Genomic DNA, 24,229 nt, shown 5'->3' on the forward strand with positions numbered 1-24,229 from the left:
TATATCTTGTGGTGAGAATCCTTTGAAACCATCATCTGATGGTGTGTTTACCTTCTCAGTGGGGGTGGTGGCGGCGGCCATCTTTGATTTTGTTCTAGACCAAAACAAACTTTTCCACTCGGCTATTTTCACTCACTTTTACTTGTTTATTGTATTTTATTTGCTTTTACTCTTCCCTGAACCTTTATGTAACCTGGGACACCACTGTAGCCCTCAACCTGTGCCCAATACTTAGGTAATTCGATATTTCCAGGAGCTTGCTGCAGTGTGACTTCTGCCTCCTCCAGCTTCACCCTCCCAAGTTCTCATTTTCTCACCCTCTCAAGTTCCAACCACCCTCATGTGTGGAACAAATCTAGTTATTTCTCTTCTTATGGGTGGGGGGTGGCTAGGAGTGGCACCACCTCTGCCTCTCCTCTGCATCTGATCTTCTGCACAAGCATCTCTGGCCATGCTCTACTAGCAATGATCCCAGACTGTTTCACGGCTCTGCTGTGTTGTGACCCGATAGTGCCTCTGCTCTACAGGTGAGATTATACGGTCTGGTGACTTTGTCAGCTGGGACACAGGACACTTCTTCATTGGCCGTCGTTCAGTGCCTGGCTGCACCTTTTATATGTTCCAAACCATATTGATGTCTGACCCACGTAGCAATTGGGTCGGCCATGTGTTGTGTTTCCGCGGTGGTTACCACGGTTGACATCGGCGGGCACTGATTTTCACGTTCAACATTTCTCCATTGACTTGATGTTCCCATGGCACAGTGGTACGACACTGTCCTAGCTTATCCTATCCTAACCTAATCTAACCTGACAATTCCTAACTTTGACTTTTTGGTTTAATGAGTTATCTAGATGTTTTCCACGATATTCTTGGGGCGTTCCCCGATTTTGCCTTGGGCAACCGTTGTGGAGGCGCGGAGCATGGGTTACACCGGTTGACATTCTGGTCGGATTTTGACATGGGGTTCGACCATATGTACATTTTATATATGTCCGGCATGTATACGTATATGCCTTCTGTACCCCTCTCCTTCCTCCTATTGGTTGGAAGCCATATTTCCTGTTCTTGGGGTCTGGGTTTTAGTGCTCATGTGGGGTTTGCTTCTCATTAGCACTTGAGTTTGGGCGAGTGTCTTGTTTTTCCCTCGCTACTAGTCTGTGTATATGGTTCATGTACCTTCTGTTGCCGATTGCTTTTGCTCTTGTGTTACGGCCCTCTCGGGACGCAACGGGGTTCTTACTCTGATGTTGTTAGAGTTATATCCGACCCCAAGCCAGTAGTGGCTTTCAAGGAATGAGATCCGTGACGCAATAAACTTAACAGGGGAAGGGAAAGAAAGTTAAGAACTTAAGACTATAATTTTCACCATCACCAAATAAATAATATATAAAATAGTGCACAGGGGGAGGGGTATTAACACTGTACAAGGGAATTGTCTTCGTACTGAAGAATCGCACAATCGTCTTCTCCTGAAGACTCTGGTTCAACTCTCTCGGTGCTTTCGTGGCCACACAACGAATCCTCTGAGAAGTTGAGCCTACCCTGGCCACAGGTCAGCCAAAACACAGGTCCACTGGGGGCACCGCCGTGGAGGCCGTCAACCACACGTCCAGCTGGTCTGCTGGCAGGTTCCGGATCAGCAAGGCTGGTCAGGCCACTCCACGAACGATATAAGGGGAACGCCCTAGACAGGAGCCTCGTGTGACACCACAAATCACTCTCCTGTCCTCAATACCCCAGTGGATGATCGTCTCCAACAGTCGGTCCCGGGTAATCCTTCTACTGCCACTCCACTGGCAGGGTAACACACCACAGTGTTCTTCCGGGGGGACGACTTCACAACTGCTGCAGCAAAGTACAAGGTATGGAGACGGCTGCCTTGGGTAGCCTCACTCAACTCCCATCACAGCAGTCCCAGGTCGACTCTGTAAGCAGACACGTCATCAATAACTGGGACACACTAAGGCACCTCACTTACAGGCTCAGACACAAACGCCCACCTATCCACTCCATAGATGGCGCTGGTGTCTGAGCACCACCTCACCAGAGGTCAGCAGCGGCTGTGTTGAGCGCTGAACAGGACTGGAAACTGGCTCTTGTGGCCAATACTCGCCGTCCTCACCAGGTGTCGTCGTCTGTTTGGAGGGGGTTTCGGGAGCTGACCCACAGATGGCGCGGTCGTCACTGCTCCGTGCTCGGACGCTGGATCCGGGTTCGTAACATCTTGTCCCTGGCTTCCGGTGCTTGGACTGCCTTACGGGTCTTTTCATTGCATTTTTACGGCTTCCTTCCCTCCTTTCTACACCTTATTGTGTATCTTGGTAGGTGCATCTTGGCTATTCTCATGCTTGTGCTAGGTTGGGATCTGTTCTTGTTCAGTTTTCTGTTGTAGAACAGGCCCAGTGCTCTGGTATAGCTCTGAGTTCTTCCTCTTCTCCTTGTCTGTCACTACCAGCTTCAGTGTTGCAATGTCTGCTGGTGTTTATAGCTCTCCGATCACCCACTCCTGCCCCTACAGTTCCTTTTCATTGGGGCAGGGGGCTCTTGGCTTCTGGCCCTGGCTACGACCTTTCTTTGTGTTGCTTTCGGGACAGTACATTTTTGTTTTAGTGCAGTACATGTCTTTCGTAGTTCTCCTTCCTTCCTCAGCGACGCGTGGTTCGTTCTACCTTGCTGGGGCTGGTGGTGCCACTCCTGTGGGTTGCGTTGTCACTGTTTTTAGCTTTGCATCTCGGGGTTTTGTCTAGTGGTGCTTGGTTCCTTGTTGTCCTCTGCCTGGGCCATGGCTCTTAGGTTTTTCGCTGCCCTTTTTGCCCTTGCTGTTTGCAGAGTTTGCAGTTGGCAGTTTCTGCATGCAGCGGCTTCTTGTCGTATGTTATCGGGCTTATTGTTCCTTCAAGAGTCCCGGGGAGGGGGGGGTGCCTCCCGCACGGAGTGTGTCTGGTTGGCCAGGTCGGTTCTTTCCTGGCTCGTTGGGTTTGGGTTCCTGGTTCCCCAGCGGTCGTTCCTCTTGGTTCTTTGACAGCCTTGGTTCCAGCACGGCTTGCTCGGCTTGTCCGCACCCTGGGGGTCTGGTTCAGTCTTCTCCTTGAAGTCTTCTAGTCTGCTACTTTTGACTAGTCTTTCACCATCTGTTTGGTGATCTGGTGGCTTTATGAATGTGTCCCACCTGCATGCTTCATCTCGGCGGCGGTATGGGGTTTTCTGGTGGTCCCACTTTTCTTTTTGTCTCTTCGTAGACGCACTGCACTCTCTGTTCTCGTGGTATTGTCCTTCTCTCGTGATGGTTCAGGGCCGTTTTCTGGCCGCATACCGTCGCCCTGTCTTGTGCGGCACAGGCGGAGCCGCTTCGGCTTGCTCCAGTTTTGTTGTTCCTTTTGCTCCATTCACGGGTTGTCTCTGGCATTGCTCACCATCAGCCAGCTCATGCTCCACCTGAACCGTCCTGCTCTGGGGCAGGGTGCTCTTTTCTCTATTCCCTTTGGTTTGTTGTGGCCACTTCGTTTCCGGAGGGGTCCCTGGGGTTGTTGCTGCATGGTTGATCGGGGTGCTTCTTCGTGTGTCCAGTTGTGGCTCTCTGCTGTTCTTTGGACGCCATGGCCTCTGTGGCCGGGCTACGTTTTGGGTTGTTCCGGTTTCCCTTCCATGTTCTCAAGTTTGGGGTTTCTTCGATTGTCTGCTGGGTCCTTCTGTCTAACCGGCCTGCGGTCTCACCCTGTGCCCTTGACGTTCGTAGGTTTACTGCGCTTACTGCCGTCTTTGGTGGCATGTCTTGGATTGACATTCAGGCACTGAGTTGTTTTGGCGGTTGCGCTGGGTCCTGGCTGCGCACTCCCTCGTGTACGTTCCTGGGCCTAGTCGGGCCTATGTCACCTTGGGTCGGTTGTTGCGGCCTGTTGTCTTGACTTTGTAATTACTTAAGTGTAATTACCTAAGTGTAGTTACAGGATGAGAGCTACGCTCGTGGTGTCCTCTCTCCTCAGCACTCTTTGTCATATAATGCTTTGAAATTACTGACGGTTTTGGCCTGCATCACCTTCTCACTTAACTTGTTCCAACCGTCTACCACTCTGTTTACAAACGTGAATTTTCGTATATTTCTCCAGCAGCTTTGTTTCGTTAGTTTAAATCTATGACCTCTTATTCTTGAAGTTCCGGGTCTCAGGAATTCTTCCCTATCAATTTGTTGTGGTGTGAGCACCAACCGCCTCCCGGATGCGTCTCTCTGTTTTTGTCTTTGGCGAAGTAGCTCCAGGAAGTCGTAGGGGCTTCCCCCCAGAAAATCAACTTTGAACGTAATGAAACGCCATTTTCTGGGCGAGTCCCGGAGGCTCCCGGGCAACCCTCCCTCCTTCCCTCAGGTCGACGGTTTTTCACGTTTTTTGATATCCAGTCTCAGAACTGGGGGTGAGGATTGCCAGCGTGAGGGGTCTGGGGCTCCCCTTTTCCCCTCCTGGGAAGGGGGGGGAGCTGCACAGACATGCGGCGCGACTCGTGTGACGTCATGCTCGTTTGCTTGTTTTTGTTTGAGGGAGTTCTATCCAACAGTTTGGCTTTCACTAGCAATATTTTAACCAGTTTGTTTTGGGGTGACTACCTTTCTGGGGGCTTGACCTGGTCAATGGCAGACATAGAATGTTTCCAACCACACGGGGGGGGGGGGGGGGGGGGGGGGGGGTTCTAGGCCATTGCTCCTCATGCCTCTCTGAAGGGACCAGGTTCTGTGGCTCATGGTCCCCGGAAGGCCTAGAACTCAATTTGCTTTTGACTGATGATAGGGTCTAATGCATTCACATCAGCCTGGATGCTCTGTGGCGCCTCCGGGTCTCACCCAGAAAATGGCGTGTCATTACATTCAATGCTGTTTTTTTTTTAGTTTCCCGTGATCAGAGACTGATCATTTTAACAATGTAAAAAGAAAAAAATATTTATTTGGAAAGAATTTATCTTCGGCGCACAGAGGGAATGTCATATTTTAATTAAGGCTGTGCAGCACGGTTGTTAACAATATAAGCAGGGAAAATAAATTTTTGTAAATAATTGATTTTTGGCACACCACAGGGGGTGTCATATTTTAACCCCTGGGCTGCTCTTGCAATTTTAGACTGCAACACACCCATTCGCAAGAAAAACAAATTTGTCATATAAAAGTGTTCATTTGTGTTCCCTGATCACCAGAAAAATAATACAAAAAAATCATAGGTGGCATATTTTGGCCGCAATAGGGCAGGGAAGTCTGGCAAAATTGAGGTGTTGACATACCAAGTGTCGAAGGAGGTCTGCTCAGCCTGATCTGTCAGGCAGGAGTTGCCACAAAGATATTATTACCTAACTATTTTAATGTCTCTGATTGATTTTTTTTTTTTTTTTGCAGTAATATTATTCAATAGTGTGTAGTGATATATTTATATAACAAAATGTGTGAACCAACTGTACAACTAAGCTGGTATGGTGAGTCAAGACAACGCATCCTCCGAATAGACAGTACTTTTTAATACTAAATGTAATAAGTACATTACCTGACTGTCCTGCATAGTACATAATTACACTTGTGGGGCTGTTACATTTACCTCCCCATATATTCTCGTTTTTTGTTAAGACACTCAAAATTTTAGGATGAAGTTTTCATGTTTAATTCTATACTATATACACAAGTTTTAAATATAAAGTATTTCTTCTTCAGTTTTATTAAACAATAGAGATTTTATGCAAAATTTGAAAGTATCCTGAGTTACTTTATAATTTATTGAAAGATTTTAATTTTGTTCTATTAGTTTTATGAAACTGTAATAGCAATATAGCTATAGATTAACCCTTAAAGTGCGCATCACGTCATATGACGTGCTGGACGTTGTACCAGTAAACTGCGCATCACGTCATATGTGTTGGAGTACTACGCAAGATTTAAACAGCCCGCGGATACACAGGGTTCACCACACCTTCATCAGGGCTCTTGTAAACAGACGCCATTTTTTAAAAAAATCGTGGGCCAAACTCCCGGGTGTTATCGGCCTCAGTATTGAGTTAGCAACCAAGCCTGACGCACGCAGCATGAGCTAACAGCACTGCTGTTCAGCTTGTGACCACAGCATTGCCTAAAAATGCCAAATTATACTTGTTCATGCTATTATGTAGCGATGATATTATTACAGAAGACCCCTGACTGTGATAAAACTGACCAGGGTTCTGATAATAGCAGGATTGTGGTGATATTTAGCGCTGTGCGCCATGGAAGGAGGTGTAATGCTGTGGGAGGGAGGGTGGTGGCGATGTCTTTTGACTGTGTGTGGCCACCTTTTATTGACTGCACTCACCATACCAGCTTAGTGGTTCGCTATGGTGAACACAAATGTAGATACTTATATATAACGTGCGTATAGAGGGTATAAACAGCAAGAGAAGGTTTGGAGCCGCCATTTTGGTGAGAGCGGTGGCGTCGTCTGCACGACGCCACCGTGCAGATGACGGTGTTGTTTACTGGTTACCACGATGGTCTTTGGGTACCATACCAGTTTATTTGTACAAGTATGATGAATAAAACAGGTAGGTATTTATATATAATGTGTGTATATAGCGTAATAACACCACACAGTGTTGTTGGAGGAGAAATATTAGTGCGTCTGGCCTTGAGGGCGGCCGCCGATCAGCTGACTGTGTGAGTAGCCACATCTCTGTGCCTTTACTCACCATACAAGCTTAGATGTACATTTATGGTGAACAAAACATGTAGATACTTATATATAACGTCTGTATATAAGATATATAGCGTAATAACACCACACAGTATTGTTGGAGGAGAAATATTAGTGCGTCTGACCTTGAGGGCGGCCGCCGATCAGCTGACTGTGTGAGTAGCCACATCTCTGTGCCTTTACTCACCATACAAGCTTAGATGTACAGTTATGGTGAACAAAACATGTAGATACTTATATATAACGTCTGTATATAGTGAATTATAGCAAAAACATTATTGTGGGAGGAGAATGAGGGTGAGTCAGATGACTGGAGGGAGGGCGGGAGTGGCTGGCTGGTACACGGCGGTCACTCCTCATTACTTTTTGACTCATAATAGCTACTTAGTGGTTCGTTATAGTGAACAAAACATGCAAATACTTATAACCTGTGCTTATAGTGTAATAACCGACAAAGTATTTGTTCACTGATTGATGAACATAATTGAATCAACAATATGCACACCATATTTTTGAGTACACCAACGATTCACTCATTTTATTATATAAATATATCAAACTACACACTATTGAATAATATTACAGCAAAAAAAAGTATGAAAAATCAATCAGAGACATTGAAATAATTCGGTAATTATCTCTTTGTGGCAACTCTGGCCTGACAGCTTGCGAGCAACAGACCGCCTGGGACGCACGCTGAGTCAGCGCCTATAATTTGCCAGACTTCCCCGCCCTATAGCGGGCAATATATGCCACTTACGATTTTTTTATTATTTTTCTCGTGATCAGTGAACACAAATTAACAGGTTAGGAAGAAAAAATTATTTTTTTTTTTTTCAAAATGACATGCGCCTGTGGGGATGGCAGGATATTAGACCCCGAGCATGTTAAGGGTTAAGTACTAATTGTAATTAACACTTTCGCGCTCCGTGGAAACTCGCGGTTGACAGGGGGATCGTGGCCCCTCCGTGCGGGTAAGCGCGCGGTGACACTCAAATGTGTATACTCGTTCCAGTTTTCTCACCTTAATTCTCGCGCTACGTCGCTCATTCTGGTATCATTGTGTTCGCAATTAAATTCTCTACAGGTGTGTATAAATATAATGTCCAAAAGCCTAGCGTGACTCCCAACAGCAAAGCGTAAAGTCGGCAAAAATGCACAAAATCAGTAACATGTGCATTCTCGTTCCATTTTTTTACCTTAATTCTCGTGCTACGTCGCTCATTTTGGTATCATTGTGTTCGCAATTAAATTCCCTACAGATGTGTATGAATAAAATGTACAAAAGGCTGGAGTGCCTCCCCGCAGAAAAGCCTAAAGTTACCCATGAACGAGCACCATTTTGTACATTGCAACCTAATGTTCAACTCGTTCAATTTGATAACATCAAATTTCGTGCTACGTCGCTCGTTTTGGTATCAAATTGTTCGCAATAAAAAGGCGATTATTTTAAAACTAGTCCCAGAATAATAGAGCAATAACTGGATTTTTAACAAATATTTTAATTCTGGACGCTAATCATCACAAATTTATTTATATCTTTCCAGTGTTCTGACATAAATATTTGTGTTACATCTTTCATTTTGGTATCAAATTGTTCGCAATAAAAAGGCACACATTTTAAAACAAGTCCCAAGATAATAGGACAATAAATAGAATTTTAACAAATATTTTAATATTCAGACCATAGACCTATTTATAATATTTCAAGTGTTTGGACATCAAGTTTCATGTTATATCTTTGATTTTGGTATCAAATTGTGTGCAATCTAAAGGCGCTTATTTTAAAACCACTACCAGATTGATCTGATAAAATTTAAATTTTTAAAAAATATTGTAATGAGTGACGCAGTATTGCGTCGTTGGAACACATTCAGTAGAAAAATAAATGACGAATTATTCAGTCTGTGGAACGCGAAAGTGTTAAGAAGCAATAAAATGCGTGTCCTCATATACTAAGAAGGTTAGGTTAGGTCGTGGTTTTCTATTCATCTTTTCAGGTAAATTCGAATATTCTGGCGATTATTTGACAGTACGGTTTAATACTGAAGTGTAATAAGTACAATTCCTGACTACTAGGAATAGTACATAATTACACTTACTTGTGCTGTTACGTGTACCTCCCCATATTTGGAGGATGGGCTGGTCACGACAGTAATTGAGGTCGCCACACAGTCAGCTGATGCTCCCTCCCTCACTTGCCAACATTCCTCATCCCACTATACTGTTTGTGGTGTTATTACGCTATATACACCCATTATACAGGGGTACCTCGGTTTAAGAGTTTAATCCGTTCCTGGAGACAGCTCGTATTCCGAAAACTCGTATTCCGAAGCTAATTTCCCCATAAGAAATAATGGGAAATGAATTAATCCGTTCCTGACTACCCCAAAAACCCCACATCAAACTAAATTTTTATACCTAATTCATCTAAATAAACCTACAAAACTATGTTCAAGTTATTACTTACCTTGCTGGAAGATGGTGAGGAGGAGGGAGGAGAAGAGGTGTTACTGTTTTGAAGGGGAGTCCCCTTCCATTATAACATCAGGCAGTGAGGACTTCACTGTTGTGCACACTCTGGCACATTTTGCCTGCATACCACTAAGACTTGCTTGTCTTAATAAGAATCTGTCTAAAGACACTTGTTTTTCCCTACATTTTAACACTTGTCTGTAATAAGACATCACATTGTCATTTAAAAGGTCAATGCAACGGCCGCCATGAAATTTCCGTTTTCTCTAATAGCCGCATAGCCTATTTGGGAGAACGGCGTAGCATTGCACCATCGAGGTAAGACCATTGTATTGTTGACACGACAAGTATAATCGACGTAGTTTTTTATTTGGTGCCGGTCTAATGCATCCTTGTGTGACATTTTATACTAATGTGCTTATAGAACATTCTATTACGAACACACTGGTACAAAAATGAAATACGTAAATCGAAAATTAATGTCAGGACAGTGAAAAGAGTATACACTTTTCAGTGTTGCCACTCGATCGCCCGAAATTCAGCACTATTTTCTTAGGTTAAACCTTACCACTGGCTTTCTTGGGACCCATGGCGAGATATATAATATCTTTTATGGTCAAATGACCAAAAATCCAACAAAAAACTGAAAATCCGGGTGAAGAATTTACGTGGGATAGTCACTGGGTGCGAGGCACTGGTAAACTGAGGGGTGAGAGGTGACGATGGCCGTACCACCACGCGCTAGGTCAGCCTGTACGCGTATCAACAAACTCGCCTTCCGAGACATATTTTCCGAGGAAATCCTGCTCGTATTCCGAAAAACTCGTATACAGGGACACTCGTATTCCGAGGTACCACTGTATATAAATATCTACATTTTTTATTCACCATAACTGTACAACTAAGCTGGTATGGTGTCCAAACAACATAGTGGCCACAACAAAATTGCTTGACAAGTGACACAACAACTACCAAACGACACCACCGTCCTCACCAAAATGCCTCTTCCCAACATACTCCTTTTGCTGTTATTACACACGTTATATATAAATATCTACATTTATGTTCACCATAATGAACCGCTGAACTGGTATGGTGAGTCAAGACAATAACAGGTCGCCACACAGAGTCAGCAGACAACGCGACAACCCTCCCTCACCAAGATTACTCCTCCCACCATTGCTAATTATCACCACAATCCTGCTATTATCAGAATCCTGGTCATTTCTGGGGGAAGCCCCGTCGACTCCCCGGAGCTATCCAGGCTGAATGGATATGTATAACTTTCTGGCATCTCCCTCCGGTCGGCAGTGTTTTTAGCTTATTTTGACATCCAGCCTAATGTAACAAACTAGGTTTATTGTAGGAATTATTCAGTATGGTTTCTCATAGACTATGGGGGTTTGGGAAAGTTTGGGTGTCAAGTGGTAGTTGACCTGACCCAAGCACGAGGCATTTCCTGGGATTAGCGGTTTAGGTCACAAAATGGTTGGCACCTTTGTCTTAAACAACATATAATGAATTATTTTACAGAATTCAGTAATTTAGAGAAATTCAAGTCTCCATTCAAATTGTATTCAATAGTATTCTGTTTAAAGTATCAAGAGTATCCTCAATTGTTGGAATACTTTAGTAAGTCACCATCAGTGACGTCACTAGCCGGGACTAGCCTTGGTCGCGGGGTGATTTGTGCGACCCGAGGGACACAGGTCACCAAAGCCTTCCACATTTAGTAATTCTCAAAGGTCAAATAGCCATTTTGTAATTGGAAATAATTGGAAATAGTGGCAGGTTCTGGCATGTGGTCCCCGGTAAGCAAGAACTCCAAGCATTTTGACTGATGCCAGAAAGTTATACATATCCATTCAGCCTGGATAGCTTCGGGAAGCCTCCGAGACTCGCGCAGAAAATGGCGTTTCATTACATTCAACGCTTGTTTTTTGCCAGACTTTCCCTACCCTATTGCGACCAAAATATGCCTCTTACTATATTTTTATTACTTTTTCCGTGATAAGGGAACACAAATGAACACTTTTGTAAGACAAAATAATAATTTTTTTATTGCGCCTGTGGGTGTTGAGGGCCAACTAGCCCAGAGCAGCTTAAGGGTTAAGTGCGAGATGGAAAACTACCATATTTGAGGTTTTGAAGGTCATAAAGTTATGACCTTTTCATAACTCCTCATAACAGAACTCTCAGTTCTGAGAGTATTGTGGTGATGCCTTCCTTCACACCAGAGACTATATTGTTCAGTAATTATTGGAGGCATCAAAACTTTATTATTTAGAGATATAAACCTTCAGTACTTTCTCCGACTAGTCATTAACCCTCAAACTGCTAAGGGCATTTTGGCCTAACAACATTGCCGGGCGCAACAAAAAAAATCCAAAAAATTCTTTCGTCTTATAATAGTGTTCATTTGTGTTCCCTGATCACGAGAAAAAAAATCATAGGTGGCATATTTTGGCTGCAATATGGCAGGGCAGTCTGGCAAAAAAGAGGTGTTAACAGAGCAGGCGCCAGACGAGGTCTGCTCCGCCCGAGCTGTCAGGTGGGACTTGCCACAAAGATATTGTTACCTAATTATTTCAATGTTTCTGATTGATTTTTTTTTTTTTTTTTTTTTTTTTTGCAGTAATATTATTCAATATTGTGCATTGTGATATATTTATATAATAAAATGTGTGAACCATCGCTGTACTCAAAATATGATGTGCATATTAGTGGTTCAATTATTATGTTCATAAAACAATAAACAAATAGTTTGCTGTTAATACACTATATACACAGGTTATTTATAAGTATCTGCATGTTTTGTTCATCATAACGAACCACTAAGTTGATATGGTGATAAGCAACGAAGAGTGGCCTCCACACCTGCCAGCCAGCTACTTGCCACCACTCCCTCCCTCACCTCCTTACTCGCCAACATACTCCTCCCATCATACTGTTTTTGCTTTTATTCACTATACACAGATGTTATATATAAGTATCTACATGTTTTGTTCATAACTGTACATCTAAGCTTGTATGGTGAGTTCAGGCAATAAGAGACGTAGCTACACACACACAGCTGGTGGCTTCCGCCTTCACTCGTTCAAGGACAGACGCACTAGTATTTCTCCTCCAAGAATACTGTTTGTAGTGTTATTACACTATATACACAATTTATATATATAGGTATCTACATATTTTATTCACCACAACTGTACAAATAAGCTGGTATGGTGCCCAAAGACCATAATGGCCACCAGTAACACAACATGACATGTCATGCAGACAATGCCACCTTCCTCGTCAAAATGGCTGCTCCCAACATTCTCCTTTTGCTGTTATTACACTGTATACAAATGTTATATATAAGTATCCACATTTGTGTTCACCATAGGGAACCACTAAGCTGGTATAGTGAGTCCAGACAGTAAAAGGTGGTCACACAGAGTCAGCAGACAATGCTTCCTCCCTCCCCACCAAGATTACTCCTCCCACTACAGCACTAATTATCATCACAATCCTGCTGTTATCAGAATCTTGGTCATTTTTATCACAGGGGTCTTCTGTAATACTATCATCGCTAAATAATAGCATGTACATATACAGTGTATATGTACACTGTATATACATATACACTGGCATGTACAGTGTATACATATACAGTGTATATGTATACATATACATATGCATATGTTAGTATATTTTGGTAGCAGTCTTTACTGTAGACATATATTATTAAATATGACCGAAAAAGTAAGATTAATAATTCTAACACGAATTTTCTTGATCTTTCGTACATTCCTTTTCACTGTTGGTGGTAATTCAAAAATCATTTCTCCAAAATTCATTTTTATTTCTAGTCTGACGCGACACTTGAGCGCGTTTCGTAAAACTTATTACATTTTCAAAGACTTTAGTTTACACATACACAACTGAATAGAACTTACACATCTCCGATTTGTTTATATCTACATTTGAGTGAGGTGGATGGGGTGAGGTGGTATTAACCCTTAAAGTGCGCATCACTTCATATGAAGTGTAAATCGTTTTACCAGTCAACTGCGCTTCACTTCATATGAAGTGTATGGGTACCGCGCACGATTTGAATGGCCCGCGGTGTAGCTGGGGGTCCCATACGCTGCCCAGGGGCTCTAGTAAACAGCGGCCATTTTGAAAAAAAATCCAGCTCACGATTCGATGGCATGGGAGGCCTCAGTTTAGCGAGAGTCACCATGGCGAGCGCACGGTCAAACGCCTCACGGGCACGCACCACTCAGTCCCTCACCCCAGAGCAAATAGCCCACGAATTATTCTCTGAAGGTGAAGAAAGTGTGTTTGACGATTCAGACAACGATGAGGATTATACACAGTTGTCGGGTGATAGTAGCAGCAGCAGTGACAGTGAGAATGACCGCCATGCCATGGCGAGGCCTATACGCTCTCCCATGCCTCCTCGCCCATTTTCTACCCCAATTCTACCACGACCTCACAGTTCCTGTGGATATTTTCTGTTTGAGGGTGACGAGTCAGAGGGAGGTGACTCCTTTTCTGGGTTTAGTGACTCGGATCAAAGTTTTATTGAGCCTGTGGCTGGTACCAGTGGTGTAACTGGGCGAGAAATTGTCGCGTCAGCAGCATCTCGCCCGGCCAAGCGCCACCGCATGGCACCACATGAGGGACCAAGACCCTCGTGTTCACGTGCACCCACCTCACGTGCACGTAGCCGCCGTGCTTCTCGCAGACGGTATTCAGCTCCTGGTCGCCGGTATGCATCGCTTCCTCGCCGTCTTTCCTCTGCATCTCGCAGGACGCCTGGTGTACTTGAGTGGAGTGATGGTGACGATTTTATTCCTAATATTCCTCACTTTGACGATAAAGATGTAGGGATTACAAACCTTTTCCCTAATCAAGGTGAGGACATGGCTGAGATGGAATATTTTACAGCATTCTATGATGAACCACTCATGGAATACATTGTACACCAAACGAACCTGCATGCTGCTTACCTGATTGAGAGGGAAATCACAGAATTTTCACGACTGCAGCGTTGGAAAAATACCACAGTGGCGGAAATGTATGTGTTTTTGGCACTCTGTTTGTTGATGAAGCACTGTCACAAACATGCAATAAATGACTATTGGAGCAAGGACAAGACAATACCAACACCTTTATTCGGGAAATATATGTCACGAGACAGGTTTCAGATACTCCTCAGGTGTCTACATTTTGGAAGTGTTCAGGACCGAACACCTGATGATAGACTGTGGCGAGTGAGGCACTACATGAACGATGTTATTGGAAAATTCAGAGATTTTTACGTACCAGCACAGAAGCTGGTGGTTGATGAATCTCTCATACTTTTCAAGGGACGTGTTCCATTCAAACAGTACATTCCCTCAAAACGAAACCGATTTGGCCTGAAATTTTTTGTTCTTTGTGATTGTGAGACAGGATACGTGTTACACATGATTCTGTACTCGGCTAGTGATGTAGACATTCCCGGTAACGACGAACATGGATTCTCGGGGAGTGTAGTGAAGACCATCATGGCTCCGTGGATGAACATGGGACACATTTTATACACAGATAATTACTATACAAGTCCCTTGCTAGCTCGGTTCTTGCTAGAAAATAGAACCGGATTAGTTGGTACAGTAAAGCCACAACGAAGGGAAATGCCTGTGTTTGACAACGACATTGCAGTTGGTGAGTGTCAGAGAAGGAAAAGTGATAACATTCTGTCAGTTCGGTGGAAAGACAAAAGAGAGGTGAACTTGTTGACAACAATTCATGATGGAACAATGGTGAACAGTGGGAAAGTGAGCCATAAAACAAACGCACCACTATATAAGCCAGACTGTGTTTTAGACTATAATATCAACATGCGGTTGATTGATAAATCAGACATGATGATTGGCACTGCAGAGTGTGTGCGGAAGACATGTAGGTGGACGAAAAAAGTGTTCTTCCATCTTGTGGACATGAGCATGCTGAACTGTTTCAACATGTACCTTGTGAGAACTGGACGTAAGCCCACTTTCCGTGACTTTGTATTTGATGCTGCAATACAGTTATTAGGAAAGTTTGCAAAAGATGTCCCAGGTATTCAGCGGCCCATCATAAACCCACTGTTGCAGCATGCTGGTACTCCACGCCTCGCTCACACTGAAGGCTTCCTAGCACACAAACTTAAGTATTTGCCACCTGGTGTGAAGCGTGTAATAGCCCAACGTGATTGCTATGTGTGTAAAACAACGACACGTAGAGACAAGAAACGGAAGCTTGTGCAAACATGGTGTGAAACGTGTGGTATCCCATTATGTGCTGTCGACTGCTTCAATGACTACCACAGTCTAGAAATCTTCTAAGTGTGCTTCAAAGTGTGTATAGCGTGTGCGAGTGTGTAAATATGTAAACATATAAGCAGATAGCGTGTGCGTGTGTGTAAATACTGTATATACAAATATAAGCAGAACATACAATATAATAGACTGTAATGACATATTATATTGCCGTAATTGAAAACATTTGTGTGCGCCTGTGTATACTCAAATATGCAACAATTATTGATACAAAATATGTTCAAACAGTATTTGAAACACAATTAGTGAAAAAAAATTAGATAAAATGCGCTTAGACATTGTAAATAAATAGCGCGAAAATATATTTATGGCAAATCTGGCTGTTTGAGGACCGCGCGCAACATCTCCCGGGCGTGTACTGCATGAGCGAACATGCAGATTGTGACGTCATCACCGAGCTTCTCGGCTCTATTGCAAGAAAAGTAAGTACAATAGAATTTTTTTTTTATTTTTCCCGTGATCAGTGAACAGAACTTAACAGATTAGCAAAAAAAAAAATTTTTTTTTTTTTTCAAAATGACATGCGCCTGTGTGGATAGCAGGATATTAGACCCCGAGCATGTTAAGGGTTAATAGGGTATTAAATTCATCAACACAAGACAGAACACGAAACAATGGGTATTGAATGGAAGTGATTGTAGAAAGCCTATTGGTCCATATTTCTTGATGCTTCTATATTGGAGCGGAGTCTTGAGGTGGGTAGAATATAGTTGTGCATTAATTGGCTGTTGATTGCTGGTGTTGACTTTTTAATGTGTAGTGCCTCGCAAACGTCAAGCCGTCTGCTATCGCTGTATCTATCGATGATTTCTGTGTTGTTTACTAGGATTTCTCTGGCGATGGTTTGGTTGTGGGAAGAGATTATATGTTCCTTAATAGAGCCCTGTTGCTTATGCATCGTTAAACGCCTAGAAAGAGATGTTGTTGTCTTGCCTATATACTGGGTTTTTTGGAGCTTACAGTCCCCAAGAGGGCATTTGAAGGCATAGACGACGTTGGTCTCTTTTAAAGCGTTCTGCTTTGTGTCTGGAGAGTTTCTCATGAGTAGGCTGGCCGTTTTTCTGGTTTTATAGTAAATCGTCAGTTGTATCCTCTGATTTTTGTCTGTAGGGATAACGTTTCTATTAACAATATCTTTCAGGACCCTTTCCTCCGTTTTATGAGCTGTGGAAAAGAAGTTCCTGTAAACTAGTCTAATAGGGGGTATAGGTGTTGTGTTAGTTGTCTCTTCAGAGGTTGCATGGCGTTTCACTTTCCTTCTTATGATGTCTTCGACGAAACCATTGGAGACGCCGTTGTTGACTAGGACCTGCCTTACCCTACAGAGTTCTTCGTCGACTTGCTTCCATTCTGAGCTGTGACTGAGAGCACGGTCGACATATGCGTTAACAACACTCCTCTTGTACCTGTCTGGGCAGTCGCTGTTGGCATTTAGGCACATTCCTATGCTCGTTTCCTTAGTGTAGACTGCAGTGTGGAAACCTCCACTCTTTTCCATGACTGTTACATCTAGAAAGGGCAGTTTCCCATCCTTTTCCATCTCGTAAGTGAAACGCAGCACGGAACTCTGCTCAAACGCCTCCTTCAGCTCCTGCAGATGTCTGACATCAGGTACCTGTGTAAAAATGTTGTCAACATACCTGCAGTATATGGCCGGTTTCAAGTTCATGTCAACTAAGACTTTTTGCTCAATGGTACCCATATAGAAGTTTGCAAACAGGACACCTAGGGGTGTCGACATGAACTTGAAACTCAGCCTTGGTGGCTCACTCAGTACTGAGGCTCTTACACCCGGGAATGTTGCCCACGATTTTTTTCTAGGTGGCGTCTGTTAACTATCGGTCGTGGCTGGACTATAGCTGCCCCTATCCCTCGCGGGCCATTTAAAATTGCCTATACTGTATATATATTGTGTGGTTTCAGTAAAGTTACTTCCATCATCTATGTATGTATTGTGCGGTTTAAGGATTAAAGAACTAATCATGCTTCTGTTAAGAATTAATTTTAAACTATTATTCAAATAATGTTGGCGGATGATTTGACTTCTATGGTATGAAACCGTGAGTGTCCTGCAGGCATCGCAAGGAAGCCTTACTGCACAGTTAGATTATAATATGATATCTATGTTCGTTTCTTTATTTGTGAACATAAGAACATGAGTCTACTTTAAGACCCTTAACATTCTTCTTGGAGTAGCACCTTTCCATTCTATACAAATGGATGTTGGGGGTTATGATATATATTGTGTAATGTGGAATCTCTCTCCCTTCTGTATCTTTCTGTAAATTTTTACTAATTTTAGTACATTTATGAAATGAAAACGATATATATATATATATATACTGTAACTCCGCAATTATCCGGGATTCAAACATCCGGAAAACGCCCTTATACGGCCAAAATCGTGATCGGATAAAGTTATCACAATATCCGGTCAAAATGGCCACAGGAACCGGATAAAAGCTGGTTTGGCCAGATGAATATTCGGCCATACCGTATTAATCCCATCTGTGGCTCTAGACGCATGGTGGAGGAGGGGGTTGGGTGGGTGGGTGGTGTTGGGAGGGTGGGAGGGGTGTGTCGGAAGGGACCACCTGGGTACAAGAATTACCATTAATTTTAGAACACTTAATCATAGCCAAAAACAAATGAAATAAGTACTAGTAATTATGTAATAACAAATAAATAAGTTTCCTAAAAGTAATGTGCACAGGCTGAAGTTTCCTTCAAAAATATTGAGTTTTTTTTCCTCCTGGCGGCCTACATAACGTGCTATAGCTGCCCCACCCCAAGTGAACCCGTCCAACACTGGTCAACCCATGTGCGTCCATCCCTCGTGTTATACACAGTGCTGCCCCATTGGTGAAATATTTTTTTAAATAACTTTTTTATTTTCATAGTAACTTTGAACATTTTTGGCCAAGATTATGTCTGGTAGCAGCATCAATCGTTCTGGAGGTGTTAAGAGGAAGAAAGTTGTCCTAACAATTAAAGACAAGTTACTGTTATACACCTCAACCAGTGCGGCGTCACAGTGCTGCTCCATTAGTGAAATATTTTTTTAAATAACTTTTTTATTTTCATAGTAACTTTGAACATTTTTGGTCAAGACTATGTCTGGTAGCAGCATCAATCATTCTGGAGGTGTTAAGAGGAAGAAGGTTGTCCTAGCAATTAAAGACAAGTTATGTGTTGTTCAACCAGTGAGGCATCACAGGCAGCCAAATGCCTTCAACAAGTGAGGCTTCACAGGCAAGCCAAGCGCCTTCAACAAGTGAGGCGCAAGCAAGCGCCTTTAACAAGTGAGGCGTCATAGGCAAGCCAAGCGCCTTCAACAAGTGAGGGCATGCAAACGCCTTCAACAAGCGAGGCCTCACAGGCAACCCAAATGCCTTCAATCAGTGAGGCCTCAGCAGCTGGCAGTCAAAACTAACTGTGCTTAATGAACTGTACTGTAATTTTAAGTGTTAATTTTAGTGTTGTGTTAGTATAGGTTACGTAAATTGTTAAGAATTCTTAACTTCAAGATGTGTGGCATCAATCAAGAAGACGAACACCAACAAGGTAAGTTGAGGTTTCTAGTTGAATATTTAATAGTTATATGTGGCAAGGCAATTCAAATTATGTTGTTTGTAGTATAAAAGTAGTTGGAAATTGTCACTTTTTGACTCGTAGATGAAAAAGTACCATTATCCGAAAAATGTGATAATCTGGCTGGGGGTCCTTCCCATATAGTCCGGATGATTGAGTGGAGACAGTATGTGTATGTATGTATGTATGTATGTATGTATGTATGTATGTATGTATGTATGTATGTATGTGTGTGTGTGTGTGTGTGTGTGTGTGTGTGTATATATATATATATATATATATATATATATATATATATATATATATATATATATATATATATATATATATATATATATATATATATATTTATTTATTATTATTATTATTATTATTATTATTATTATAAGTAATTATTAATTATGTTTATATTTTTTTTACAGTGCACTGGAATCCCTAATCAACTTCGCATATTCTGGAAAAGTCAAGATTGATGGTGCTAATGTACAAAGTTTATTAGTAGGGGCATCTTTCCTTCAACTATCTAAAGTGCGAGAAGCATGTGCAGATTTCCTCAAGCACAGGTGAGAAAGAAGTTATTGATTAGTAATATATATATAAAATTATATGGTATCTGGGTATACAGTATAATTCAATTCATTGTGTCGGGGGACAGGAAGCCAAAGGATTTGTTCATTTGATGTATCACGCTATTGAGATTTCTGTGTGTATTGTAGTGCAAGCCAAAGTGTATTCATACATGTTAGGCTTTTAATGAGGTCTGCCCCCCCTCCTCCAAGGCTGAATTACTGACCCTGCCCAGGATACAACCCAACAAGAAGCTGACTAACTCCTGAGTACCTAGGTGAACAAGAGGCATTAGGTGAAAAGATTCCGTCCACGAAAAGGACGGTCAACGCCAACTCCTTCAGTTGGCTCTGCCTGACATTCGGGCCCCTGGAGGTGGAGGTGGACCTCTTCGCATCGGCATGCTCCTGGTGTCTCTCGATATATGTGGCGCCCTTCCCCAACTGCGGAGCTGTCACGGTGGATGCTTTTTTGGCTGGAAGGGTTACTTGTACCTCTTCCCTTCCCTGGTCCAGCTGTTGCTTCTGGTTCTGGCTCGATTGAAGTCTTACAGCGGGAGAGTCGTCCTTGTGGCTCCATGGTGGCCGGTCCAGCCTTGGTTTCAAGCGATGCTTGCTCGGTGTCTGAACTCAGGGTGTTTTCCGCAACTCTGCTTCTTCCAGCAAATAGGGCCGGTCTGGTACCTGGATGGTTCGATATACTCCTCCGCTCTTCGCTTCTGGTCTTTTTGACATGGGTGTATCACTACTTGTATGGTGATCAGGTGGCTTCGTTGATGGTGTTCTTCTGCTGTCTTCGTCTCGGCGACAGTATGAAGTCTCTTGGCATTCTTTCCGCCATTTTCCCTCTCTCCGTAGGTTGTCTTCTGTTTGTCATATTAGTGGCCACCAATAATAGTCTCACAGTTATGATTTTGACAAAGAATTGCTCACCAATGATTGTTCTATCATGTACCATGTTTAAAATGTTAAGTACATAACAAATAGTTTTTCTGTGATCTTTTATATTATGGATGTGGGAGCTTTGTTTTTTCACATGGAAGGTCGGGATTGATTAGGGCTGATGGGTAGAACGAATTCCGTGATGAAACGATTTGGCCTCGCTCCGTATAGTTCGTTCAAGAGAGAACACCGTTGCACTGTATTTCATTATATTCAGTGCTGCATTTTCCCCTAAGGAAGAGTTTTTACTTCAGATAATATGTTATGTAATACATATCAGCTGTTATTTGTTTCAAGTACAAGGTAATGTATATTTTTTTATTTTTACAGGTTACACCCACACAACGTTTTAGGAATCAGAACATTTGCGGACACCTTGGCTTGTTGGTCATTGGTAGAAGCAAGTAATCGTTATCTTCAAAAACACTTTGTCGAAGTTTCTGTATCTGAGGAATTCCTGAATCTCTCTTTCTCAGATGTAAGAGAAATTATTTCCCGTGATGAACTTAATGTTCAAAGTGAAGAAAGTGTAAGTTGCTTGCTTATGTTCTTGTGTACCAGTATTAATTAACAAACATTTTTGTGATTAAAAAAATTAAAGCAAGAAAATTTCTTATACATTTCAAGAGTATGTTAGCATTATTGTGCCAATCTCTAATGCTTTATAATTGCTATATAATTTCATACAATGTGTTTTTCCACCTTATATAATTTGTCAACCTACACACTTTTCCCTTGTATTTTACCCAGGTACACTCCCTTTGTATTTGTTCACTGTTTAAGTCTATGACTATTGCTGGGGAGGTCCTATACTCTATAGGAGGCCTGGTCAAGGGCCGGGCCACGGGGACGTTGAGCCCCGAAATCATCACAAGGTATGGTGGCTCCTTGGTGCTTGCTGCCTAGCAAGTTTCATCTAATTAAATTCATGTCAGCTATAAATAAGTCTACTGGGGACCAGAGGCCAAAACCTTACCCTATCTAGAGAGGTGCAAGGAACAGGGGGACTAAATTGCCCTTACCGAGAAAAGGCCACCAGAAAGTTGGGCAAATCAAAGCAGACAACAGCAAGGTATACAATATGTATAAAACTGGGTAATGAAGCCCCAAAACTAATGGACTTCTTGGTGGTGAAACACTTTAGTTATTCCTGTGCACCTTCCTCTTCAATCCCCAATCATGTGCATGGTGCAAACCTTACAAGTTTGCTGGTTAAACTCCGCTGCCTGCCTCATTGTTCTAAGGGTCTCAGTTTTTCAGATAAATGCTGACCATCTTGGACTGTTTTTGTCTTTTTGGTGGCTATTTGTTTGTGTATTTGTTTTGTATTTTAGTACAGTGATACCTTGGTGTACCACTGCCCTAGATTATGAATTTTTTAGTGTACGACGTCAAATTCATAGTAAAATTTGAATTGGTGTATGACATTTTACTTGGAAGACAATGTTTGTTGATAAGTGAAATTACCTAAGTGTAATTATCTAAGTGTAGTTACAGGATGAGAGCTACGCTCGTGGTGTCCCGTCTTCCCAGTACTCTTTGTCATATAATGCTTTGAAGCTACTGATGGTCTTGGCCTCCTCCACCTTCTCACTTGTTCCTCTAACTTGTTCCAACCATCTACCACTCTGTTTGCGAAAGTGAATTTTCTTATATTTCTTCGGCATCTGTGTTAAGCTAGTTTAAATCTATGACCTCTTCTTTGAAGTTCCGGGTCTCAGGAAATCTTCCCTATCAATTTTATCAATTCTTGTTACTATTTTGTACGTAATGATCATATCACCGCTTACTAGCATGTCTTTGCACCTTTTCCAATTTGTTGATGTGCTTCTATGGGCACCACATATGGGCACCACACAACCATTGCATATTCTAGCTTTGGCTTGAGGTTATCTTGAGATGATTTCGGGGCACTAGTGTCCCCGCGGCCCGGTCCTCGACCAGGCCTCCACCCCCAGGAAGCAGCCCGTGACAGCTGACTAACACCCAGGTACCTATTTTACTGCTAGGTAACGGGGGATAGGGTGAAAGAAACTCTGCCCATTGTTTCTCGCTGGCGCCTGGGATTGAACCCAGCACCACAGGATCACAAGTCCAGTGTGCTGTCCGCTCAGCCGACCGGCTCCCTCCCTGGCTTAACAAAAGTCGTGAACAGTTTCTTTAGTATATCGCCATCCATGTATTTAAAAGCACTTCTGAAGTTAGAAAGCGTGGCATAGGCTCCTTGCACAATATTCTTTATGTGGACCTCAGGTGATAGTTTTCTATCTAGAACCACCCCTAGATCTCTTTCTTTATCAGAATTCTTTAAAGATTTCTCACATAATTTATAGGTTGTGTGGGTTCTATGTTCTCCTATTCCACATTCCATAACATGGCATTTATTAACATTAAATTCCATTTGCTAAGTGGTGCTCCATATACTTCTTTTGTCCAGGTCTTCTTGAAGGGCATGACAATCATCTAAGTTTCTTATCCTTCCTATTATCTTAGCATCATCAGCAAACATGTTCATATAATTCTGTATTCCATCTGGTCGATCGTTTATGTAGATAATGAACATCACCGGTGCAAGAACTGAACCCTGTGGTACTCCACTTGTGACATTTCTCCAGTCCGATACATTAGTCTGACATTAGCATATCAGCCTGGGATAGCCCCAAGGATCCGACGGGGCTTCCCCCTCCCCCAGAAAGTAAATTTATTAATAACGATTATCCTTAATAAAGGCAGATAAATAACTGGACTATTTGATCCACAGATATGTGGAAATTATTCCCTGTGGCGGGCTGTTGATGCAACATCACCATAAACAGTAGGAAAGACTTGGCACAGTTATTACGCAGTAGGAATGTATTAATATTATTTCACTACTGATTATTAGTATTAGTAAATATAATTGTTAGTACAGGAATTCTTCTTAAAGTACTAATTGTGAGTGATTATGTGTTGGAAATTTCCAACATCTGGCTCAGTTGGAGTCTTACCACGGGAGAATAGTCCTCGTGGCCCCTTGGTGGCCGACCTAGCCTTGGTTTCAGGCGCTGCTTGCTCAGTGTCCAAATCTGGGGCGTTTTCTGCGGCTCTGCCTCTTCCAGCAGGTCTGAGTGGTCCGGTATACTGCTGTTCGGTCTTCCCTTCCACTCTTCACATTTGATCTTTTTGACACAGGTTTATCACCATTTGTATGGTGATCAAGTGGTTTTGTTGATGGTGTCCCACCTGAGAGCTTCGGCTCGGCGACAGTATGAAGTTTCCTCTCGTTCTTTCCGCCATTTTCTCTCTTCGTAGGTTGTCTTCCGTTTCTGATTGGGTTATCTTGTCCTTTCTGTCTTGGCTGTTTTAGGACCGTCATTTGATGCCTAATACTGTCGCCTCGTATCATACGGTGTTGGCGGAGTTGCTCCACCTTGCGTTCGGGGTGAATGTTGCTTCTGCCCTGTTCTGGAAGCTTTCTTGTGCTTTGTTTTGCCTCCTGCCTGATTGTTTTAGGCACCACCTGAGTCATTCTAGTCCTTGGACAGTGTGCTCTCCTATCTTTTTTCTCCTTGGTTCATGATGGCCCTTTCGGTTCAAGATTGTGTTTCCAAGACTGTTTCTATCG

At 42.7% G+C, this 24,229-nt stretch overlaps 1 protein-coding gene across 1 annotated transcript in view; it reads left to right on the forward strand.

Moving 5' to 3' along the window:
- The window catches only part of KLHL18 (Kelch like family member 18), a 347,445-nt gene that overhangs the window by 85,722 nt on the left and 237,494 nt on the right, over nucleotides 1-24,229 (forward strand). The window contains exons 3-4 of the mRNA XM_069339925.1: nucleotides 19,540-19,680; nucleotides 20,956-21,154. Of these exons, the coding sequence (XP_069196026.1) occupies nucleotides 19,540-19,680; nucleotides 20,956-21,154 (340 nt within the window). The remainder of the gene's footprint in view (nucleotides 1-19,539; nucleotides 19,681-20,955; nucleotides 21,155-24,229) is intronic.

Source organism: Procambarus clarkii, chromosome 42, assembly GCF_040958095.1.
Source record: "Procambarus clarkii isolate CNS0578487 chromosome 42, FALCON_Pclarkii_2.0, whole genome shotgun sequence".
Classification (NCBI taxonomy): domain Eukaryota; kingdom Metazoa; phylum Arthropoda; class Malacostraca; order Decapoda; family Cambaridae; genus Procambarus; species Procambarus clarkii.